Raw genomic sequence first — 18130 nt, forward strand, 5'->3', positions numbered from 1 at the left:
TTGGCTCAGCAGTTTCACTTCAACAAGTTATCCTGAGGGGTCATCTTTGGGGGGCTCCCTTCCAGGAGCTCAGCCTCTCTTCTGCGCCCCCCTTCTCCCTGGCCTTTCCAAGGGCTGCTCCTGGACCACCACCCCCACCCCCCACCCCCACCCCCGTACAGCACTGGGACCTGTCAGCACTAGGAAGACTCCTTTGTTTATCTGAAAATCCACATGTAACTGAATGGCCCATGTTTTACACTGCTAATCCTACTTTGGGGCACAGGTTACAAATAGCAGAGGCCGGGCAGCACAGGTTCAAGTCCCAGCTGCTCAGCTTCCAATCCAGCTCTTTGCTAACGAGCCCTGGAAGGCAGGAGATGGTGGCCCCTGGATGACAGCCCACGTGGCACACTCAGCTGCAGTCCCTGGCTCCTGGTATGGGCCTGGTCTTTTAGGGAGTGAACCAGCAGGTGGAAGATCTCTCTGCCTTTCAAATAAATAAATAGATCTTAAAAAGAAAAACAAACAAGTGGCAGAGGCCTCGTGCACCTCGTGCGGAACTCCCTCTCCGACAGCAGGCTGCGCGTTGGCTCCCGCCTCTTCTGCACGGCGCTGGGCAGTCCCTCCCTCTGCCCCTGGGCTGCGGGACGCCCGACTCCCCCGGGCTCCCGCGATCCACACAGGGCCGGCCCTCCTCCCCGCCCCGGGCCCACGCCAAGGCGGCCAGCGGCGGGGAGGAGCCGGGCGGAGCGCGGGATTCCCGGCCGCGCGCCGCCACCCGTGGTTCCGCTCTTCCCCGGCCCCGCCCGGGAGCAGCGAGAAGGCGGGGCGTGTGCCGGGGGCGTGGCCAACGGGCCGCGACTCGGCCAATCAGAGCGGGGTCCCTGCGGGAGAGGCGTGGCTAGGCCCCTGCGGTGTCGCGGCTGGACCAATCCCGACCCGGGCGGGCGAAGCTGAGCGCTACCTGGGCCCAGGTGCGCTCGGCTCCGCATCCGCGGGTTCCTCGGCGCGCGGGGGCCCCGGAGGCTTCGGGAAAGGTCCAAGCCAAGGCCGAGCTCCCAAAAATGGAGCCCTTGGGAAGCGAGGGCCCGGAGCTGGAGCGGCCGCAAGGCCCTGGGGAGAAACGGCTCGGGAGTCCCGAGAGCAGCCCGAGCCTGGCCCGGGCGGGGCGGGAGGCGGCGGGCCCCGGCCGGGACCTTTCGGACGACACGAAGCTGCCGCCGCCTCGCCCCGGGCCCCTGCGGATGCCGCCCCTCAGCCTGGGCTACGGCGCCTTCCGCCGCCTGGGGTCCGCCGGCCGGGAGCCGCCGTCGCCGAGCGCCGCCTCGGCCGAGCAGCCCCGGGCGGGCGAGGCGTCCGGGTCCGAGCTGGCGCCCTGGGCTGCGCCGGGCGAGTCGCCGCCCGGCACCTGGGCGCCCGTGGAGCTGCAGGTGGACGTGCGCCTGAAGCCGATGGGCGGCAGCCGCGCGCCCTCGCCGGCGCCCTCCACGCGCTTCCTCACGGTGCCGGTGCCCGAGTCCCCCGCCGTCTCCCGCCAGACGGAGCCGGGCTGCGACGCCGAGGGCCGGGCCAGCCCCGCCGCCGGGCGCGCGGGCTCGCCGGGCTCCCCCACGGGCCGCTGCGCGGAGCCCGGGCCGGGGCCGGCGGAGGACGCGGTGCGGCTGCTCGGCGCCGGGACGGACGGCAGGAGACTCCCCCGGGCGATCGCGCTCATCGGTAGGTGCCCAGCGGCCCGCGGGCTGGCCGTCCTGCGGCGGGGCCGCTGCGCCGTGGAGACCCTGGCGACCCTGCTGGCCTCTCCGCCAGGGCGCCTCAGAGAAACGGGCGGGGGAGGACTCCAGGAAGGGGGGGGGGGTGACTCAGGGTCACGTGGCGGCGGTGGCTGGGGCGGGAGCGAGGCCCCCGCCGCCCTGGGTCGACTCTGCCAGGGCCCAGGCCGGTTCTCTGCACTGCTCTGAGCAGGAGGACCCCGCTGCACCCTGCAGATCCTGTCGGAGGGGACTCTGCACTGGCTGGGGGGAAGGGGGGGGGTATAAACAGTGTCCCTGAGCAGAAAGCTAACAGCGCATTCCCTGCCATTGCTAGTGGGCGTGGGGCCCAGGAAAACCTGCCAGTGCGGCCTCGGGTTGGAGTTGTGGGTGGTAGGGGCCCCTTCCAGTTGAGGGAGGCAGGGCCCAAGGCCTGTGTAGAGGCCTGTAGAGACCTGCCCAGCAGGCAGACGGCCAAAAGCTCCAGGATTGAGAGGCGGGATGGCCCCTAGACATGCCCTAAGCCCCCCAGGGTGGTACAAGCTCCTGAGTCATTCTTGTCTAAGAACTGCTTGAGGTGGGGCTGGCGCTGCGGCGCAGAGAGGGAAGCCTTTGCCTGCAGTGCCGGCATCCCATGTGGGTGCCAGGTCGAGTCCCGGCTGCCCCTCTTCTGATCCAGCTCTCTGTTGCGGCCTGGGAAAGCCATTTGGGAGTGAACCAGCAAATGGGAGAACTTTATTTTCTTTTAAGATTTTCATTTATTTGACAGGTAGACTTACAGACAGTGAGAGAGAGAAAGACAGAGAGAAAGGTCTTCCTTCCGTTGGTTCACTCTCCAATTGGCCACAACGGCTGGAGCTGCACCGATCCAAGGCCAGGAGCCAGGTGCTTCCTCCTGGTCTCCCATGTGGGTGCAGGGCCCAAGGACTTGGGCCATCCTCCACTGTCTCCCCGGGCCACAGCAGAGAGCTGGGCTGGAACCGGCGCCCATATGGGATGCCGGTGCCGCAGGCGGAGGATTAACCCACTGTGCCACACGCCGGCCCCCAGTGGAAGAACTTCTGTCTCTCCCTCTCTCTGTCTGTAACTGCCTCTCAAACAAACAAAATTAATGAGAAGAGACGTGAAATCATAAAAGAAAAAAAAGAAACTACTTGAAGAGAAGCCATTGGGGGCTTAGGGCATGTCTGTGGGGTTGGGTGTGCAGGAGGCCCTGGGTGTAGCGTTGGCCGTGGGGTGTGGGTGTGCAGGAGGCCCTGGGTGTAGTGTTGGCCATGGAGTTGGGTGTGCAGGAGGCCCTGGGTGTAGCGTTGGCCGTGGGGTGTGTGTGTGCGGAGGCCCTGGGGTATACATTGGCCGTGGGGTGTGAGTGTGCAGGAGGCCCTGGGGTATACATTGGCCGTGGGGTGTGTGTGTGCGGAGGCCCTGGGGTATACATTGGCCGTGGGGTGTGGGTGTGCAGGAGGCCCTGGGGTATACATTGGCCGTGGGGTGTGGGTGTGCAGGAGGCCCTGGGGTATATACATTGGCCGTGGGGTTGGGTGTGCAGGAGGCCCTGGGTGTAGCGTTGGCCGTGGGGTTGGGTGTGCAGGAGGCTCTGGGTATAGCGTTGGCCGTGGGGTGTGGGTGTGCAGGAGGCCCCGGGTATATACATTGGCCGTGGGGTGTGGGTGTGCCGGAGGCGTGGGGGGAAACATTGCTGATTTTCTCAGACGCTCTCGGAGTAAGCAGATGTTGCTGGTCTCCGGCCCTCTGCACGGTCAACAGCCGAAACCCCCCAGAATCATCGCCGTGAGGGCTCCTGGGAGCTCTGCTCTGCTTGGGATGCGCCACCTCCACCTGAGCATCATGGGAAAGCCGGTGCCCACGCCTGCTCTGCTTGCTGCAGATTCACGGCACCTGCTGATGCCTCGGGCGCCCCAGCACCCCCAGGTGGCCCCCATTGGACAAGTTACAGAGTCAGTCCGAGTTTACTCCGGTGCCAACGGTTTCAAAACCCCGGTGTAGTTTTTTTTCCACACTACACGTTTGTGTTTTCTTTAGTTTTCAAATTCTAACCTTGTTTTAATTCTGAAGCGCAGCATGTCCCAGGCTGATGCTGAGTTTCTGTGCCCCGTGCCAGGGAAGGGGACAAAAGCTCCGGGGGGGGGGGGAGGGATGCTGAGAGAAGGTGGCCGGGGGCCAGGAGCTCTCCAAGACCCCGGCGGGCTTCCTGGAAGCTGATGCATGAGCCCTCTCAGAACCCCTTCGTGTTTGACAGTGTGTGCAGTCTTTGAAAAACAGCCAAACTTGACGTTGCACAGAGCCTGGGGCCCCGCCCACCACGGGGCTTGGCCAGGAGGAGGTGGCAGAAGGTGTGAGCGTGGCTGCAGGTCTGAGTTGGAAGGAAATGGAGCGATCACTGGAGTGGCCCGAGGAAAGGTGCTGGAGACGCGGCGTGTGCAGCACGCTGGCGTCAGCACTGTGTGTGTGTGTGTGTGTGTGTGTCAGGGTGTGGGCTGAGGTCCCTTAGGGGTGGGTGGGTTGGAAGGCACTGAGAGAACTAGATTTAAAGACAAGGTCTTTGAGACTGGCACTGTGGCGCAACGGGTTGGGCCGCTGCCTGTGACACTGGAATCTTGTATGAGCGCTGGTTCGAGCCCCGGCTGCTCCACTTCCGATCCAGCTTCCTGCTAATGTGCCTGGGAAAGCAGTGGAAGATGGCCCAAGTCCCTGGGCCCCTGCATCCACGTGGGAGACCCAGATGGAGTTCTAGGCTCCTGGCTTCAGCCTGGCCCAGCTCTGGCTGTTGCAGCCATTTTGACAGTGAACCAGGAGGTGGAAGACCTCTCTGCTCTCTCCTCTCCCCCTCACTCCCTCCCTCTCTGTGTCTCTGTGACTTGGCCTTTCCAATAAATAAGATAAACTTAAAGCACACACACACACACGCACACACGAGTCTGGGTTCGGTTACTGGGGACTTCAGCTTCATCTGTATTTTCCGATACAGCCACTTGGCAAGGAGAGTACTTGTATTTTGTCTAACTAAGAGTTGCTATGTGGGGCTTGGGGAGGGCTTCCTCCTTGGCGAGTGATTGGGAGGCGAGGGGGCCTGCCCAGGGCTGTGACTCATCAGCTGGGCTCCCCTGGTTGCTATGGGAGTTTGTCGCCCGCTAGTACCTTCCCTGCTTTGCTTTCTGGAGGTCGGAGCCCCCGCTGCATCGCCTCTGCGAGTGGGGGAATTCGCTCCTTTTCTTGGCCGCGCTCTTTAGTTCTGCCTCTGAGTGTGGCTTCTTTCATCTAGCAGGATGGCTTCAGGGGCCCCACCTCGTGCCGTGTACCAGTCACTGTTACGTAGGTGTCCCCGTGGTGGTCTTTTACACTGCCTCCAGCTTATTCAACTGGAACAACCCTGCGCTCTCCTACATTAAAAAATTATAATTTTCCCGCTACTCCAAAGAAATGCAATAGAAAACTTTACAGAGAGAAGGCCCAGATCAAAACTGCAGGTGAGCACGGAGCCCCAGGCCCCAGGAGGAGACCACCCAGAAGGCCATGCCCCCAGGCTCACCTGCTGTCCGTACTTCAGGAGTGGGGCCAGCAGGGGGCGCCAGCTGCTTCACAGGAGACTTGGCACCAGCAGCGAGTGTCCAGGCGTGGTCAGAGCCCCGGTTTCTCCCCCAGGGGCCCATCCCGGCCTCTGCCGTCCAGTTCCAGGTGGCGGGTCCTTCCGGGGGGACTCCCAGCCCTGGCTCTCCAAGCCTGCAGCGCCCATCAGGGAAGGGAGCCCAGTGGGTATTCGCAGGCTGCTGTGGGATGCAGTCCTGCCTTTAGCCAGACACAATTCCAAGTGATCTTTCCTGGCTGCGAGGAGGCCCGGAGTGCCAGGCGGCCTGGTTGGGGAAGGCTGCTGGAGGAATGGCATGTTGGGCTGCAGGCAGCAGGAGACCGCGCGCTGGGCAAGCAGCCGTGACAGCTCTCTGACGTCACAGCACACCCTTCCTCCCTGCTGTGTCCGGTTTACCCTTGGTGAGGCACTGCCCTTGAATGGAGTTCATTGCCCAGGTCAGCTGCCCTTCCCACAGGCTGGGCTCATGATGGCCTTGAATTGGAGGATACTGATCCGTCGCATCCATACGTGCATTTCCGTGTGGTGTATACTAGTGCACAGGTGTCTTTATGGAATTAGTCTTTTCAGAAGAATAAGCTGTTGCGTATTAAACACAGCGTCTGTGTCTCTCTGGACTCTGGCAATCTGAGGATTGTCTTCTTAGAACCTCGCACCAAGACACGGTCGCCAACATCTGGGGGAGTGCTGGTCCCCCAGGGGCAGGGTCCGGAAGAGGGAAGTTCTCTTCCCGCTGTAGTTGACCCCGTGCTGCTGTGTCTTGGAGAGGTCAAGTTCAAGACTGCTGCTCCACCAGGGGAGTGTGAGTTTCCAGGTTCACAGGTGTTTCTAACTGTCCGTGGCCGCGGTTAAGCGTTTGAAATTACGCCTGCCTTCTTTTATTCCCCGGTTCCCCCCTCTGGCTTCCCCGGTTGCCCCATCCGCAGGGCAGAGTGGGATTTAAATGTGCTCTCTCCCAGCCTTTGCCGGGGCCACGTGTCCGGCTGGCACGCCCTCCCATGTGCCGCGTGGCCTTCTGCAGCCCTGTGCCCGCCCCCTGATCCTTGTGGTCCCAGAGCCCAGGCCCGGCCATGCCGATGACTCACGTGGGGGGTGCTTTGGCACCGGCAAGGTGTGCTCATGTCGCTCTGTTCCTGACATTGCAGACCCCTGAAGGGGTCAGAGGGGTTTTGATGTTAAATGGATAAGCATGGAGCACGGCCCCCGGAGTCAGGACTTGAACCCAGTGCAGCCTCATCTCTTCCTTGGCGGTTTTGTCCTGGTGTCTTTGCCTGCCCTGCCAGCTCTCAAGTGCCCAGACTCTGCCCATCCCCTGCCAGCTCTCGAGTGCCTGGGTGGCCCCTCTGACCTGTCTGTCCCTTGGTTTGCGCACAGTGTGCCGGGTGGGGCTGGGTGGCCCCTCTGACCTGTCTGTCCTCTGGGTGGCGGGCAGTGTGCCAAGCGGGGCTGGGTGGCCCCTCTGACCTCTCTGTCCTCCTCACCCTCCAGGCCTGGTTGGTGGGGCGGGCAGTGTGCCGGGCGGGGCTGGGTGGCCCCTCTGACCTCTCTGTCCTCCTCACCCTCCAGGCCTGGTTGGCGGGGCGGGCAGTGTGCTGGGCGGGGCTGGGTGGCCCCTCTGACCTGTCTGTCCTCACCCTCCAGGCCTGCCCACATACATGAAGTCCTTGCAGTGGGCCCTGGCTGTCATGGCTGTGCTTCTGGCCTTCTCCACAGTTGCCATCGTGGTCCTGGCCTCCAGAGCAGGTACAGTGTCCCCTCGCGCCCCCTCCCCCCCTGCTGTACCGCCACGGCTGTGTCCATTTACAAGAGACATAGCCACCGGGGAGACTCGAGGAGACGCTGGGCGCGGGCGACATCCGGCCCGCGGGCCACACAAGGCCTGGCCCTGCCAAGGCAGCCTCAGGCAGCTCTCAAAATTCAATCAGCCTATAGCAGGCTTGTTTTTCATTGGTAATTTCGTCCAGCCATGGATGGCTTCACCGTCCACTTCACCCTGTGGTTCACTCGTGGTCTCTGCCTGCAGGAGCCAGGTGCCAGCCGTGCCCCCAGGGCTGGCTGTGGACGCAGGAGCACTGTTACTACCTCTCTGCGGAGCCCCAGGCCTGGGAGCCCAGCCAGGCTTTCTGCTCGGCCCACCGTGCCACCCTCCCCCTGCTGCGCCACACCCAGGTAAGAAGGCGGCCGGTCGGGGGCCGTGCACCTGTGCCAGACCTGAGAATCCTGGCCCTGAAAGGAGTCTGGATCGCGAACAGCTACACTGCCAAGGTCATCAAGGGGACCGGCACTGTGGCGTAGCGCGGAGAGCGGCCGCCTGTGACACCGGCGTCCTGTAGGGTTCACATCCCGGCTGCTCCACTTCTGATCCAGCTCTTTCTACTGGCCTGTGAAAGGCAGTGGACCGTGGCCCAAGTGTGTGGTCCCCTGCACCCACGGGGGAGACCTGATGACGCTCCCGCTTTGGCTTGGTCCAGCCCAGCCACTGCATTCATCTGGGGAGGGAACCAGCAGATGGAAGTCTCTGTCTCTCCCTCTCTCTGTAATTCTGACTTTCAGATAAATAAGTAAATCTTTTAAAAAAAGCACCAAGGCCCAGAGAAATGGGTGCCATTCAGGGGACCAGATGTCGGGTCTCCAAAGGCTTTGTCCTTAGAAGTGAGGGTGAGGCAGGGTGCTCCCAGCCAGCTGGTGGTTGCATGGTTAGCGGGGCGCTCAGGAACCAGTCTGTGCTGGCCCAGGCTGGGAGGCAGTGTGGAGAAGGAAGGAGACTGGAGGGGGTACTTGTCAGGGGTTGGTGTCAATGCCAGGTAACAGAGACCCCAAACCCTGCAGGGACTGACAACAAGCATTGATTTCCCCACCACTGGGGGGTGGGGGTCAGCTGTTGTGGGCTGGGCTGGGCTGGGCTGGTCTGGGCTCGGCTGGACAGCTCAGCTTTGGGATGCAGATCGTCTGGGGTTGGCTTGAGGCTGCAGGCTGGGTTTGTGTTTGCTCCGTGAGTCTCTCATCCTTTAAAATGGCAGAAGTGCAGGAAGCCAGCCAAGCTGCAAGCCTCATTTAAGGCCACGGCTCACGTCAGGAGCCGAAACGGTAGCGTGGCCACGCCCGACACCTAAGGGACTCGGCGTAGTGCCTTCTCAGGAGAGGGAATGCGGTGTGCGTGTACGCTGGACAGAGGTGAAGTCGTGGATTTGAGAAAGGCCGGAGGCGTGGATCTGGCCCTGGCTTAACTGGTTTCCCCAAGAAGTTCTCTCTGTGTTAAAGCATATGTAACACAAGGTTTACCATCTTCACTGAAGCGTGAGTTCAGTGGTGGTGCCTCTCCCGCGCTGCGCGGCCCCGCAGCCCCCCGTCTCCTGGGCTCTGCGTCTTGCACAGCTGAGTCTGAGAGCGCTAGCCCCGTTGCCCATCTCCCAGCCCCTGGTAACCCTGTCCTGCTCTCAGCCTACGCGGGTGCCCAGCTGGGTCACACGGTACTTGTGCTGTTGCGCATAGCTTATCTCACTTAGCGTGACGTCGTCAGGGCTCGCCGATGTTAGAGTGTGTATCGGATTTCCCTCCTTTTCTGAAAGGTAACCCCTTGAACATATTCAGCTCGCTTTGCTGGTCTGCCCACCTGCCAGTGAGCGCTGGCGCGGCTCCCACGCTGTGGCTGCCGTGCCGAGCCACGCTGTGAGCGCCGGTGGGCGATCCTGGGGGTCTGTTCCCAGGTCTCCTGGGTAGACACGGAAAAGAAATCGCCGACTCATACAGTAGCTCTGGTTTAAATGTTTTGAGGAACCCCATACTGTGTTCCACAGGGCTATACCACTAGTCTTCCCTACCAATCCTTAGATTGATTTTACCTAACGGAGGGCAGGTGCCAAGAATGTGTGTTGGCTGCTGTGGAGTGCATGCAACTACAGCGCACCTCCCACCAGGGCGCGAACAGGTGTTGGGGAGCGCCTGCCCTGTGCAGCACTGGGGTGAGGTGATGACCAGAACAGCCGAGCTCCACCTTGCCCAGGCTGGGAGGGCAGGGGGCGGGGCACACTTCCTCAGGAGATGCGCAGTCACTGCGCTGACCCGAGAAGGACGGTGCACAGGGCTGTGGCTGTGACAGGGGCATGTCACTTGAGACAGCACAGCCTCTTAGAGACTGACGAGCGCGTGTGGGCCGGGCTCCTGGAGACCTCGTCCTCATCCTATGTCGCAGTCTGGCTCGCCAGGCCTCTGCACAGCTGCCGCCTTGTGTCTTCACTCACATCCCCGGTCTGCCTGTGTCCCCCACAGCTGTGGTCCCTGTGTCCTGCCCTCCTGTTTCCACATCACATCCTGTGTCCCCCACAGCTGTGGCCCCTGTGTCCTGCCCTCCTGTTTCCACGTCACATCCTGTGTCCCCCACAGCTGTGGCCCCTGTGTCCTGCCCTCCTGTTTCCACGTCACATCCTGTGTCCCCCACAGCTGTGGCCCCTGTGTCCTGCCCTCCTGTCTGTGTTCTTGTTCACATCCCTGTGTTGGCAGAGCACAATCTTTTTTTTTTTTTTTTTTGACAGAGTGGACAGTGAGAGAGAGAGACAGAGAGAAAGGTCTTCCTTTGCCGTTGGTTCACCCTCCAATGGCCGCCGCGGCTGGTGCACTGCGGCCGGCGCACCGCGCTGATCCAATGGCAGGAGCCAGGTGCTTCTCCTGGTCTCCCATGGGGTGCAGGGCCCAAGCACCTGGGCCATCCTCCACTGCACTCCCTGGCCACAGCAGAGAGCTGGCCTGGAAGAGGGGCAACCGGGACAGAATCCGGCGCCCCGACCGGGACTAGAACCCGGTGTGCCGGCGCCGCAAGGTGGAGGATTAGCCTAGTGAGCCGCGGCGCCGGCCGGCAGAGCACAATCTTTGTAACCCTCCTCAGGAGAAAATTTCATGAGAGGTCCATTTTTAGACATTTGAGCCCTAGGGTAACTTTATTCCAGCCTCTGAATGATTGATAGCTCAGCTGGGTATGGAAGGCCAGCATCCCATACAGGCACCGGTTCCAGTCCTGGCTGTTCTGACTCCACTCCAGCTCGCTGCAGATGGCCTGGGACAGCAATGGCAAGTGCCCAAGTGCGTGGGACCCTGCCGTCCACGTGGGAGACCCGGACAAAGCCGTGGCTTCAGCCTGGCTGGGTGCTGGCTGTTGTCATCTGGGGAGTGAACCGGTGCATGGAAGATCTCTCTGCCCCCTCCTCCACCTCCCATTCTGACTTTGAAATAAATAAACAAAATCTTAAAGAAAGATAGCTGGCGTTGCGGGTTCTAGTCCCAGTTGGGGCGCCGGATTCTGTCCCGATTGCCCCTCTTCCAGACCAGCTCTCTGCTGTGGCCCGGGAGTGCAGTGGAGGATGGCCCAAGTGCTTGGGCCCTGCACCCCATGGGAGACCAGGAGAAGCACCTGGCTCCTGCCATTGGATCAGCGCTGTGCGCCGGCCGCAGTGCACCAGCCGCGGCGGCCATTGGAGGGTGAACCAATGACAAAAGGAAGACCTTTCTCTCTGTCTCTCTCTCACTGTCCACTCTGCCTGTCAAAAAAAAAAAAAAAGAAAGAAAGACAGACTGAAAGGAAGTATTTGGATAGTGGTTACCACTGAGAAGCAAGATTGTAAGTGGTTTTATAGCTTTTCCTTTAAAGCTCCGTGTCCTGCATCCTGCAGACAGCATGTGTCGGGATGGGGGATGTGCTGGGGGAGGGGCTGTGGCCGTGAGGACGGGTGAGCACAGAGGGCGTAGCCCCGGCCCAGGCGTCCCTCGCTGCTCTAGGTCAGAGGGCGTGGCCCCGGCCCAGGCTCCCCGCGCTGCTCTAGGTCAGACAGGATTAGGCTGTGCAGAGAAACAGTCTCGGGCTCTGCACCAAGTGACCTGCATGGCCACAGCTGGGAAACAAAGGCTGTGGCCGAGGCAGTGTCCCTGAGTGGGGAGGGTCAGGGCCCGGGTGGAGATGTGGCGGCCCCGTGTGCCACCAGGACATGCCCCGCCCAGGGTGACCCGGGAGCAGCCGAGCAGGTTGCCTCCGTCACCAGTGGGTCCTCCGAGGAGGAGGCTGAAAGAGCTCCAGATGGAATTTTTTAAACCAGGCTTACAGGATCCGTCACTGGAAACAGAAATGAAGAGCGGAACACGTGTGAGAGTCGGAGGAAATGCCTCCCGAAGCCAGGGTTCAGGATCCAGGCTCAGGGCTGGGGAGGTCTGGGCAAGGCAGGGTGGGGAGGGGCAGCCGGGGACACCCTGGGGAGCCACAGCCACAGCGCGACTTCCCGAAGGGCTGAGCGGAAGGAGAAAGTGCCCCCTGCTGGTCTAGTAGCAGCCTTGGGTCACAGTGTGTGGGCGGAAGACACCAGCCTAACGGCACATGTTCAGATTAAACCATGAGCACGTGCACGTCATGGAGTTAAAAGAATGACGTCATTCAAGCCATTTTCACCTGAGATGTGTGTGACGTGCAGCAGTGCATAGAGAGCAGGAGGCGGCTGCGGGAGCTGGGGTGGGGACGGGAGTCCGGTGCAGGGGGGAGGAGGGCGTGCTGCAGAAGGGGGGGGTGGGGGGGTGGGGGGGTGGGGGTGAGGTCCTGCCCCCAAGCTCACGGCAGCCTCAGGTCTGCAGCAGGAGACTTCAGGCAGCTCTGTTCAGGGTCACATCCCCCTCCCCGTACCCGTGCAGAAGTTAAGGCCGTGGGGGCCTCAGTATCTCTTGGGCCATCGTGAGGTGGTTCCTTTGAGCCGTAAATCACTCAGAAGTTTCTGGAATTTAAAACAGGGCAAGGCCTTTCTCATACCATGCGCTTTGCTGACAGTGAGGACCGGAAGTGGACCTGCAAGGAAAAAAACAGAATGGAGTGGGTGGGGACAGGCTCCTGCCCCCAGGAGACCAGCCGGCAAGGGCTGGGGCCCAGGCGGCCCCGGACTGGAGCAGCCATAAACCTCCAGTGAGGTCGCGGGTTAGGGACAAGGCCTTGCCCCTCACGTATCAGGGGTGGGAGATTCCACAGCTGAGGGCATGGTTTTTAGTTCTTATTTATTTATTTGAGAGGCAGAGTTAAAGAGAGAGAGAGAAAAAAAGGTCTTCCACCTGCTGGTTCACTCCTCAAATGGCTGCAACGGCCAGAGCTGTGCTGATCCAAAGCCAGGAGCTTCTTCAAGGTCTCCCACGTGGGTGCAGGGGCCCAAGGACTTGGGCCATCTTCCACTGCTGTCCCAGGCCACAGCAGAGAGCTGGATCAGAAGAGGAGCAGCTGGGACTCGAACCAGCGCCCATATGGGATGCTGGCGCTTCAGGCAGAGGCTTAGCTAGCTAGCTAGCTAGACAGACAGACAGATAGATAGATAGACTGACTGATTTATTGATTTGGAAGGCAGAGCAACAAAGAGGAACAAACACACGGAGGGAAATCTTCTATCCGTTCATTCATTTTCCAAATGGCACTTTTTTTTTGACAGGCAGAGTTAAGACAGAGAGGCAGAGAGAAAGGTCTTCTGTTGGTTCACCCTCCAGATGGTCGCTACAGGCCGAAGCCAGGAGCCAGGTGCCTCCTCCTGGTCTCCCATGGGGTGCAGGGCCCAAGCACTTGGGCCATCCTCCACTGCACTCCCTGGCCACAGCAGAGAGCTGGACTGGAAGAGGAGCAACCAGGACAGAATCCGGCGCCCCGACTGGGACTAGAACCCTGGGGTGCCAGGCGCCGCAGGTGGAGGATTAGCCAAATGAGCTGGGGTGCCGGCCTCTCCAAATAGCTTTAACAGCCAGGTCTGGGCCAGCAAAATCCAGGAGCCAGGAACCCCATTCTGGTCTCCTACACGGGTGGCAGGGCCCCAAGCACTCAGGCCATCTGCTGCTGCCTTCCCAGGTGCATTGGCAGGAGGCTGGGTGGGAAGCAGAGCAGCCGGAGTCGAACCTGCGCTCTAACGTGGATGCTGGCATCGCAAGGGGCATCCCCTAGGGAGTGTTTCATGAGTGAACGTGTGTGTGTCTCAGGTCTCGTGGTGAAAGTCCGCCCTCGGCAGCGCGGAAAGGTTGGGGAGCTTACTAAGGTTACGCGGCTTACGAGTCACGGCACCGGCACTGGAGTGCCCCAGCGCTGCCCTCTGCGCTGTGGCCCAGTCGGAGCCCTGCAGCCCCGGCGCCCCTTCCCCAGCAGGTGGCTCCGGCTCCCATCTGCAGCCGTGGCGGCCCCAGCCGCTGACTGGCACTGCGGTGCAGCCGAGGGCCCCTTCATCCTCTCCTGGTTCCCCTCAGCCCTCCCCGGCCCAGCCTCTGGAGTCTAGCAGCAGAGGGAGTAAGCGGCCGCGGAAGGGCCACGTGTGCTCCGGCTGCTCTGACCTCTTGCTCCATTTTACCGGCAGTCTGACTGCTAGGGTCTGAACAGGAGCCAGCTCTCCAGGTGCACAGGCTTTTTGTTGTTGTTTTTAAGATTTATTTACTTACTTGAAAGGCAGAGTTACAGGGGCCGGCACTGTGGCATAGTGGGTAAAGCCGCCGCCTGTAGTGCTGGCATCCCATATGGGCGAGGTTCAAGTCCCGGCTGCTCCTCTTCCAATCCAGCTCTTTGCTGTGGCCTGGGAAAGCGGTAGAAGATGGCCCAGGTCCTTGGGCCCCTGCACCCCCATGGGAGACCTGGAAGAAGCTCCTGGCTCCTGGCTTTGGATTGGCACAGCTCTAGCTGTTGTGGCCAACTGGGGAGTGAACCAGCGGAGGGAAGACCAACCTCCCTCCCTCCCTCTCTCTCTCTCTCTCTCTCTCTCTCTCTCTCTGCTTCTCCTTTTCTCTCTGTGTAGCTCTTTCAAGTAAATAAATAAATCTTAAAAAAAAAATAAGGCAGAATTATGGAGAGGCAGAGAGAGGGGGGTCTTCCATCTGCTGGTTCACTCCCCAGTTGGCTGCAATGGCCAGAACTGAGCCGATCGGAAGCCAGGAGTCAGGAGCTTCTTCTGGGTCTCCCACGCAGGTGCAGGGGCCCAAGAACTTGGGCCATCCTCTACTGCTTTCCCAGGCCATAGCAGAGATCTGAATCGGAAGAGGAGCAGCCGGGACTCCAACTGGCACGCATATGGGATGCCGGTGCTGCAGGCGGCAACTTTACCCGCTATGCCACAGCGCAGATCCAGATGCACAGACTTTTAAAGTCCAAAGTATTATGTTAACACTTAATGGATTAGGGTGGAGGCTTGATCCAGTTCTCATATCCGAAAGTGGGGCCTCTGGCAGTGCTGTGTTGGATTCGGCTGCTGGGGGACAGCCCCTGATCAGATCACCGTGGCATCACCGGGAGAGACCAGAGGAGAGTGACGGGGCAGGGCTCTCCTCATCTCTGCCTCGCGAGCTCATTCTACCCTTGTCAGCCGCCGCCAGATGCCACACTAATGGACTGCCTGATCTCGGACTGGGGGCTGCCACGTTTTTGTTTTTTAAGATTTATTTATTTGTTTGAAAGGCTAAGTTACAGAGAGAGAGAGGGAGAGACAAAGATCTCCCATCTGATGGTTTATTCCCCAAATGGCTGGGACAGCCAGGAGTCTGGGGCTTTCTCCAGGCTTCCCACGTGGGAGTGGGGACCTACGGACTTGGACCAGCCTCCTCTGCTTTCCCAGGCCATAACAGGGAGCTGGATCAGAAGCGGAGCAGCCGGGACTCAAACTGGCGCCCATTTGGGATGCCGGCACTGCAGGCGCTGCCTGACCCACTATGCCACAGCGCCGGCCCGGTGCTGGGTTTCTGGCTCCTCGGGTTATTATGGAGGGTCTGCCTTGTGGACCTGATTTTATAGGTGGGGAAAGCTGGCACACGCTCACTCTCTTACGCCAGTCTGCTTTGGGTCCTCCTCAGCCTGGCTCCGTCCCTGACGCTGTCAGCAATGTGGACTTCTCAGGCGTTCTGTTTTGCTTTGTGCTTGGCACGATTATGTATTTGCTTTTTCCTGCAGAGCTGTGTTTTCTACATACTTGTCATTTTTAATAGCATTGTGATTTTCCATCACGTTGACATCCCGTAATTTGCCTAGCTATTGCCAGCCGCGGAGCATTCTTTCTTTGTAAGCTGCCCTCTGTTCTCTTGGGATGACTTCATTTTCTCCCCTTTCTATTCCTGGCTTTGCCCCTCCCGGTGAGTCCCCCGCTCGAGCAGTGGTGAGGTGTCACGCTCTTGCTGGTAGCGCAGGGCTGAAACCTCCACCTCCCCACATCCCTACACTGCGACCCACGATGTTCAACCACTTTCCCAAGTGACACAACCTTAAATGCATTTTTAAAGATTTATTTATTTATGTATTTGAAAGGCAGATTACAGAGAGGGAGAGTTACAGAGAGGTCTTCCATCTGCTGGCTCACTCCTCAGATGGCCGCAGTGGCCAGAGCTGGGCCAGGCTGAAGCCAGGAGCCAGGACTTCTTCCGGGTCTCCCACGCGGGTGCAGGGGCCCGAGGGCCTGGGCCATCTTCTGCTTTCCCAGGCCACAGCAGAGAGCTGGATGGGAAGTGGAGCAGTGGGATGTCGGCCTGGCAGGCAGCGGCTTCACCCGCTATGCCATAGCACCGGCCCCTTAAATGCATTTTGAAAACATATTTTTTTGCTTTAATTCATCATTAAAATTACAGGGTATGGAAAACAAATATTTTTTAAAAATCACCTATAATAGCTCTCTAACATTCTTGTTCTGCTTTTTGCTGTTTGTTGTGCGTCCATGTCCATGTGCAAGCATTACTATTATTATTATTATTACTATCGTCACGCAGAGAGAGACAAGGATAGAGAGCGCCCATTCACAGCTGCGCTCTCCAGTGCCCTATCAACTGGACCTGGGCTGCCCAAGCCGGGCGCTGGGAACTCCTCCAGGTTTCCCACATGGGTGGCAGAGGCCCAGCCCCTGACCCCTCCCTACTGCTTCCCAGGGTGCGCACCAGCAGGAGGCAGGACACGGGAGCCAGGCTTGGCCGTGAGCCCAGGCACGGCCATGTGGGGTGCCAGCCGTGGACGCCTGCCCCGTGCACAGCTTGGACAGCTTGGTGGTTCCTCGTTTAACGCGGCAGGATCCTCTTCCATGTTGCTCCACAGCCTCTCTGCTTGCCCTCCCCCCCCCACCCCTGCAATGGCCTGCCCTCTTCCCACCCCCTCCTCCTGCAATGGCCTTGACACTACTGCATGGACTCCCTGTAAGGTGACTTAGGCTCCTTTTTTGTAAATTTATTTATGCATGTGAAAGGCAGAGTTAGAGGAAGAGAGTAAGACAGATCTTCCATCTGCTGGTTCACTCCCCAAATGGACACAACAGCTGGGGCTGTGCCAGGCCACAGCCAGGAGCCCGGAGCTTCATCCGGCTCTACCAGGTGGGCGCCGTGGTCCAAGTACTGGGGCATGTTCCTCTGCTCTCCCAGGTGCCTTAGCAGGGAGCTGGGTTGGAAGTGGAGCAGCTGGTACTCAAACAGGCGCCCACGAGGGATGTCGGCACTGCAATCGGCGGCTTGACCCACTGCGCCCGAACGCCGGCCCTAACTGATCCCCTTGGTGGCACTTGTGTCGTTCACCGGCAGCTTCTCAACCCCAGCACGCACCTGCTGCCGGCGGGGCTGTCCCGTTCCTGGACATTACCAGACCTCCAGCCTGGTGCAGGCCTTCCTGTCTCTGACGCCTTGGTTTCCCCGCCCAGTCCACCCCCATTATGTGTGGCTTGCTGGTGACTGGCATCGTGTCCCCTTGGGGGCTGAGATGGGGTCGCCCTCCTTTCTGGCCCCGGCGAGCACCTGTTGGTGTTGTGTCAGCCTTGCTCTGGATCTGCGAGCTGGGATCCTGCGGAAGCCTGGCGGGTAGCAGGTGCCCGGTCGGCGGTCGGGAAGAGTGACAGCCTGCTTTTCTCCCTCAGGACTTCCTGAGTAGACAGCCCATCACCACGCACTCCTGGCTGGGGGCCCGGCGAGGCCCCCAGGGCTGGCACTGGATGGACGGGGTGCCCCTGCCGCCCCCGCTGTGAGTGACCTCCGCCTGCTCCCCTGGCCCCAGACTCAGCCTTCCTGCCCGCCCCCGGTCTATGCCGCTCTGGAAGCCTGGCCTGGCTTCAGCCCCCACCCGTACCCCCCAGCAGCATTGCCTCTCCTCCACAGATGAGGGGCTCCCTGCCCAGCGCGGGGGCCTGTGGGGCACAAGCCCGGGAGAGCGGACCGGCATCGGCATCCACGTGCCTCACCCCTCTCCTCTCCCCCTCCCCAGGCTCCCGGAGGAAGATGAGGACGACCCGGCTCTCAGCTGCGGGGTCCTGGAGGCGGGCAGGCTCGTGGCCGTCAACTGCAGCTCCCGCAGGCCCTGGGTCTGTGCCAGGGGGGCCCAGTGACTCGGGTCCCAGCGGGCTGAGCCTGCGGGGGGCCGCCCCAGGCTTCCAGGCGTCCCCGCTGCACGCCTGGATACTGGACTTGCGCTTCGAGAAGGTCACGCCCAGGAGGAGACTGAGGGCCGGTGCGCGTCCAGCGCCTGAGGCCACTCTGCTCGTAGCCGTTCTGAGCCCCGCTTTGCTTCTCATTAAAACAGCCATTTCCCATCCTCCCCCGCCTGCGCCGCCCTGCGCTGCCCTGTTTCCGTCTGGGAGGAAGCCAGGCCCAGCAGTCGCAGGAGACCAGGGCTGGGCTCCCCGTGGGTCGCGTGGGTCGCCCTGGGCGGCCGGAGCGCGGGGCCCCCAGGAGGCCTGGCCGAGGCAGAAGACAAGACTTGCGGGCAGCGTGGTAGGCAGAAGCAGCGGCAAAGCCAGGGGCCGGGCAGCGAGGGAGCCAGGGCGGATGTCAGGTTCGGGCAGCTCTCGCACCCGCAGCCCCT

The 18130-nt window shown here is 60.9% G+C and overlaps 1 protein-coding gene across 1 annotated transcript; it reads left to right on the forward strand.

Annotated features, from left to right (window-relative positions):
• Positions 1 to 916: 916 nt before the first annotated feature.
• On the forward strand, positions 917 to 17837 carry KLRG2 (killer cell lectin like receptor G2). The gene is made up of 5 exons (XM_008249284.5): positions 917 to 1698; positions 6979 to 7080; positions 7361 to 7506; positions 17190 to 17293; positions 17534 to 17837. Exons 1-5 carry the CDS (start codon positions 1047 to 1049, stop codon positions 17652 to 17654), a joined length of 1125 nt encoding a protein of 374 aa, XP_008247506.5. The 5' UTR covers positions 917 to 1046; the 3' UTR covers positions 17655 to 17837.
• Positions 17838 to 18130: the final 293 nt, after the last annotated feature.

Source organism: Oryctolagus cuniculus, chromosome 3 (genome assembly GCF_051225735.1).
Source record: "Oryctolagus cuniculus isolate XC-2025 breed Fujian yellow rabbit chromosome 3, ASM5122573v1, whole genome shotgun sequence".
In the NCBI taxonomy this organism is placed as follows: domain Eukaryota; kingdom Metazoa; phylum Chordata; class Mammalia; order Lagomorpha; family Leporidae; genus Oryctolagus; species Oryctolagus cuniculus.

Coding starts and splice junctions, on each gene's coding strand:
- KLRG2 (XM_008249284.5), top strand. CDS start 1,047: ATGGAGCCCTTGGGAAGCGAGGGCCCGGAGCTGGAGCGGCCGCAAGGC. Junction 1,699..6,978: donor CCGGGCGATCGCGCTCATCG/GTAGGTGCCCAG, acceptor CTCACCCTCCAG/GCCTGCCCACATACATGAAG. Junction 7,507..17,189: donor CCCTGCTGCGCCACACCCAG/GTAAGAAGGCGG, acceptor TTTCTCCCTCAG/GACTTCCTGAGTAGACAGCC.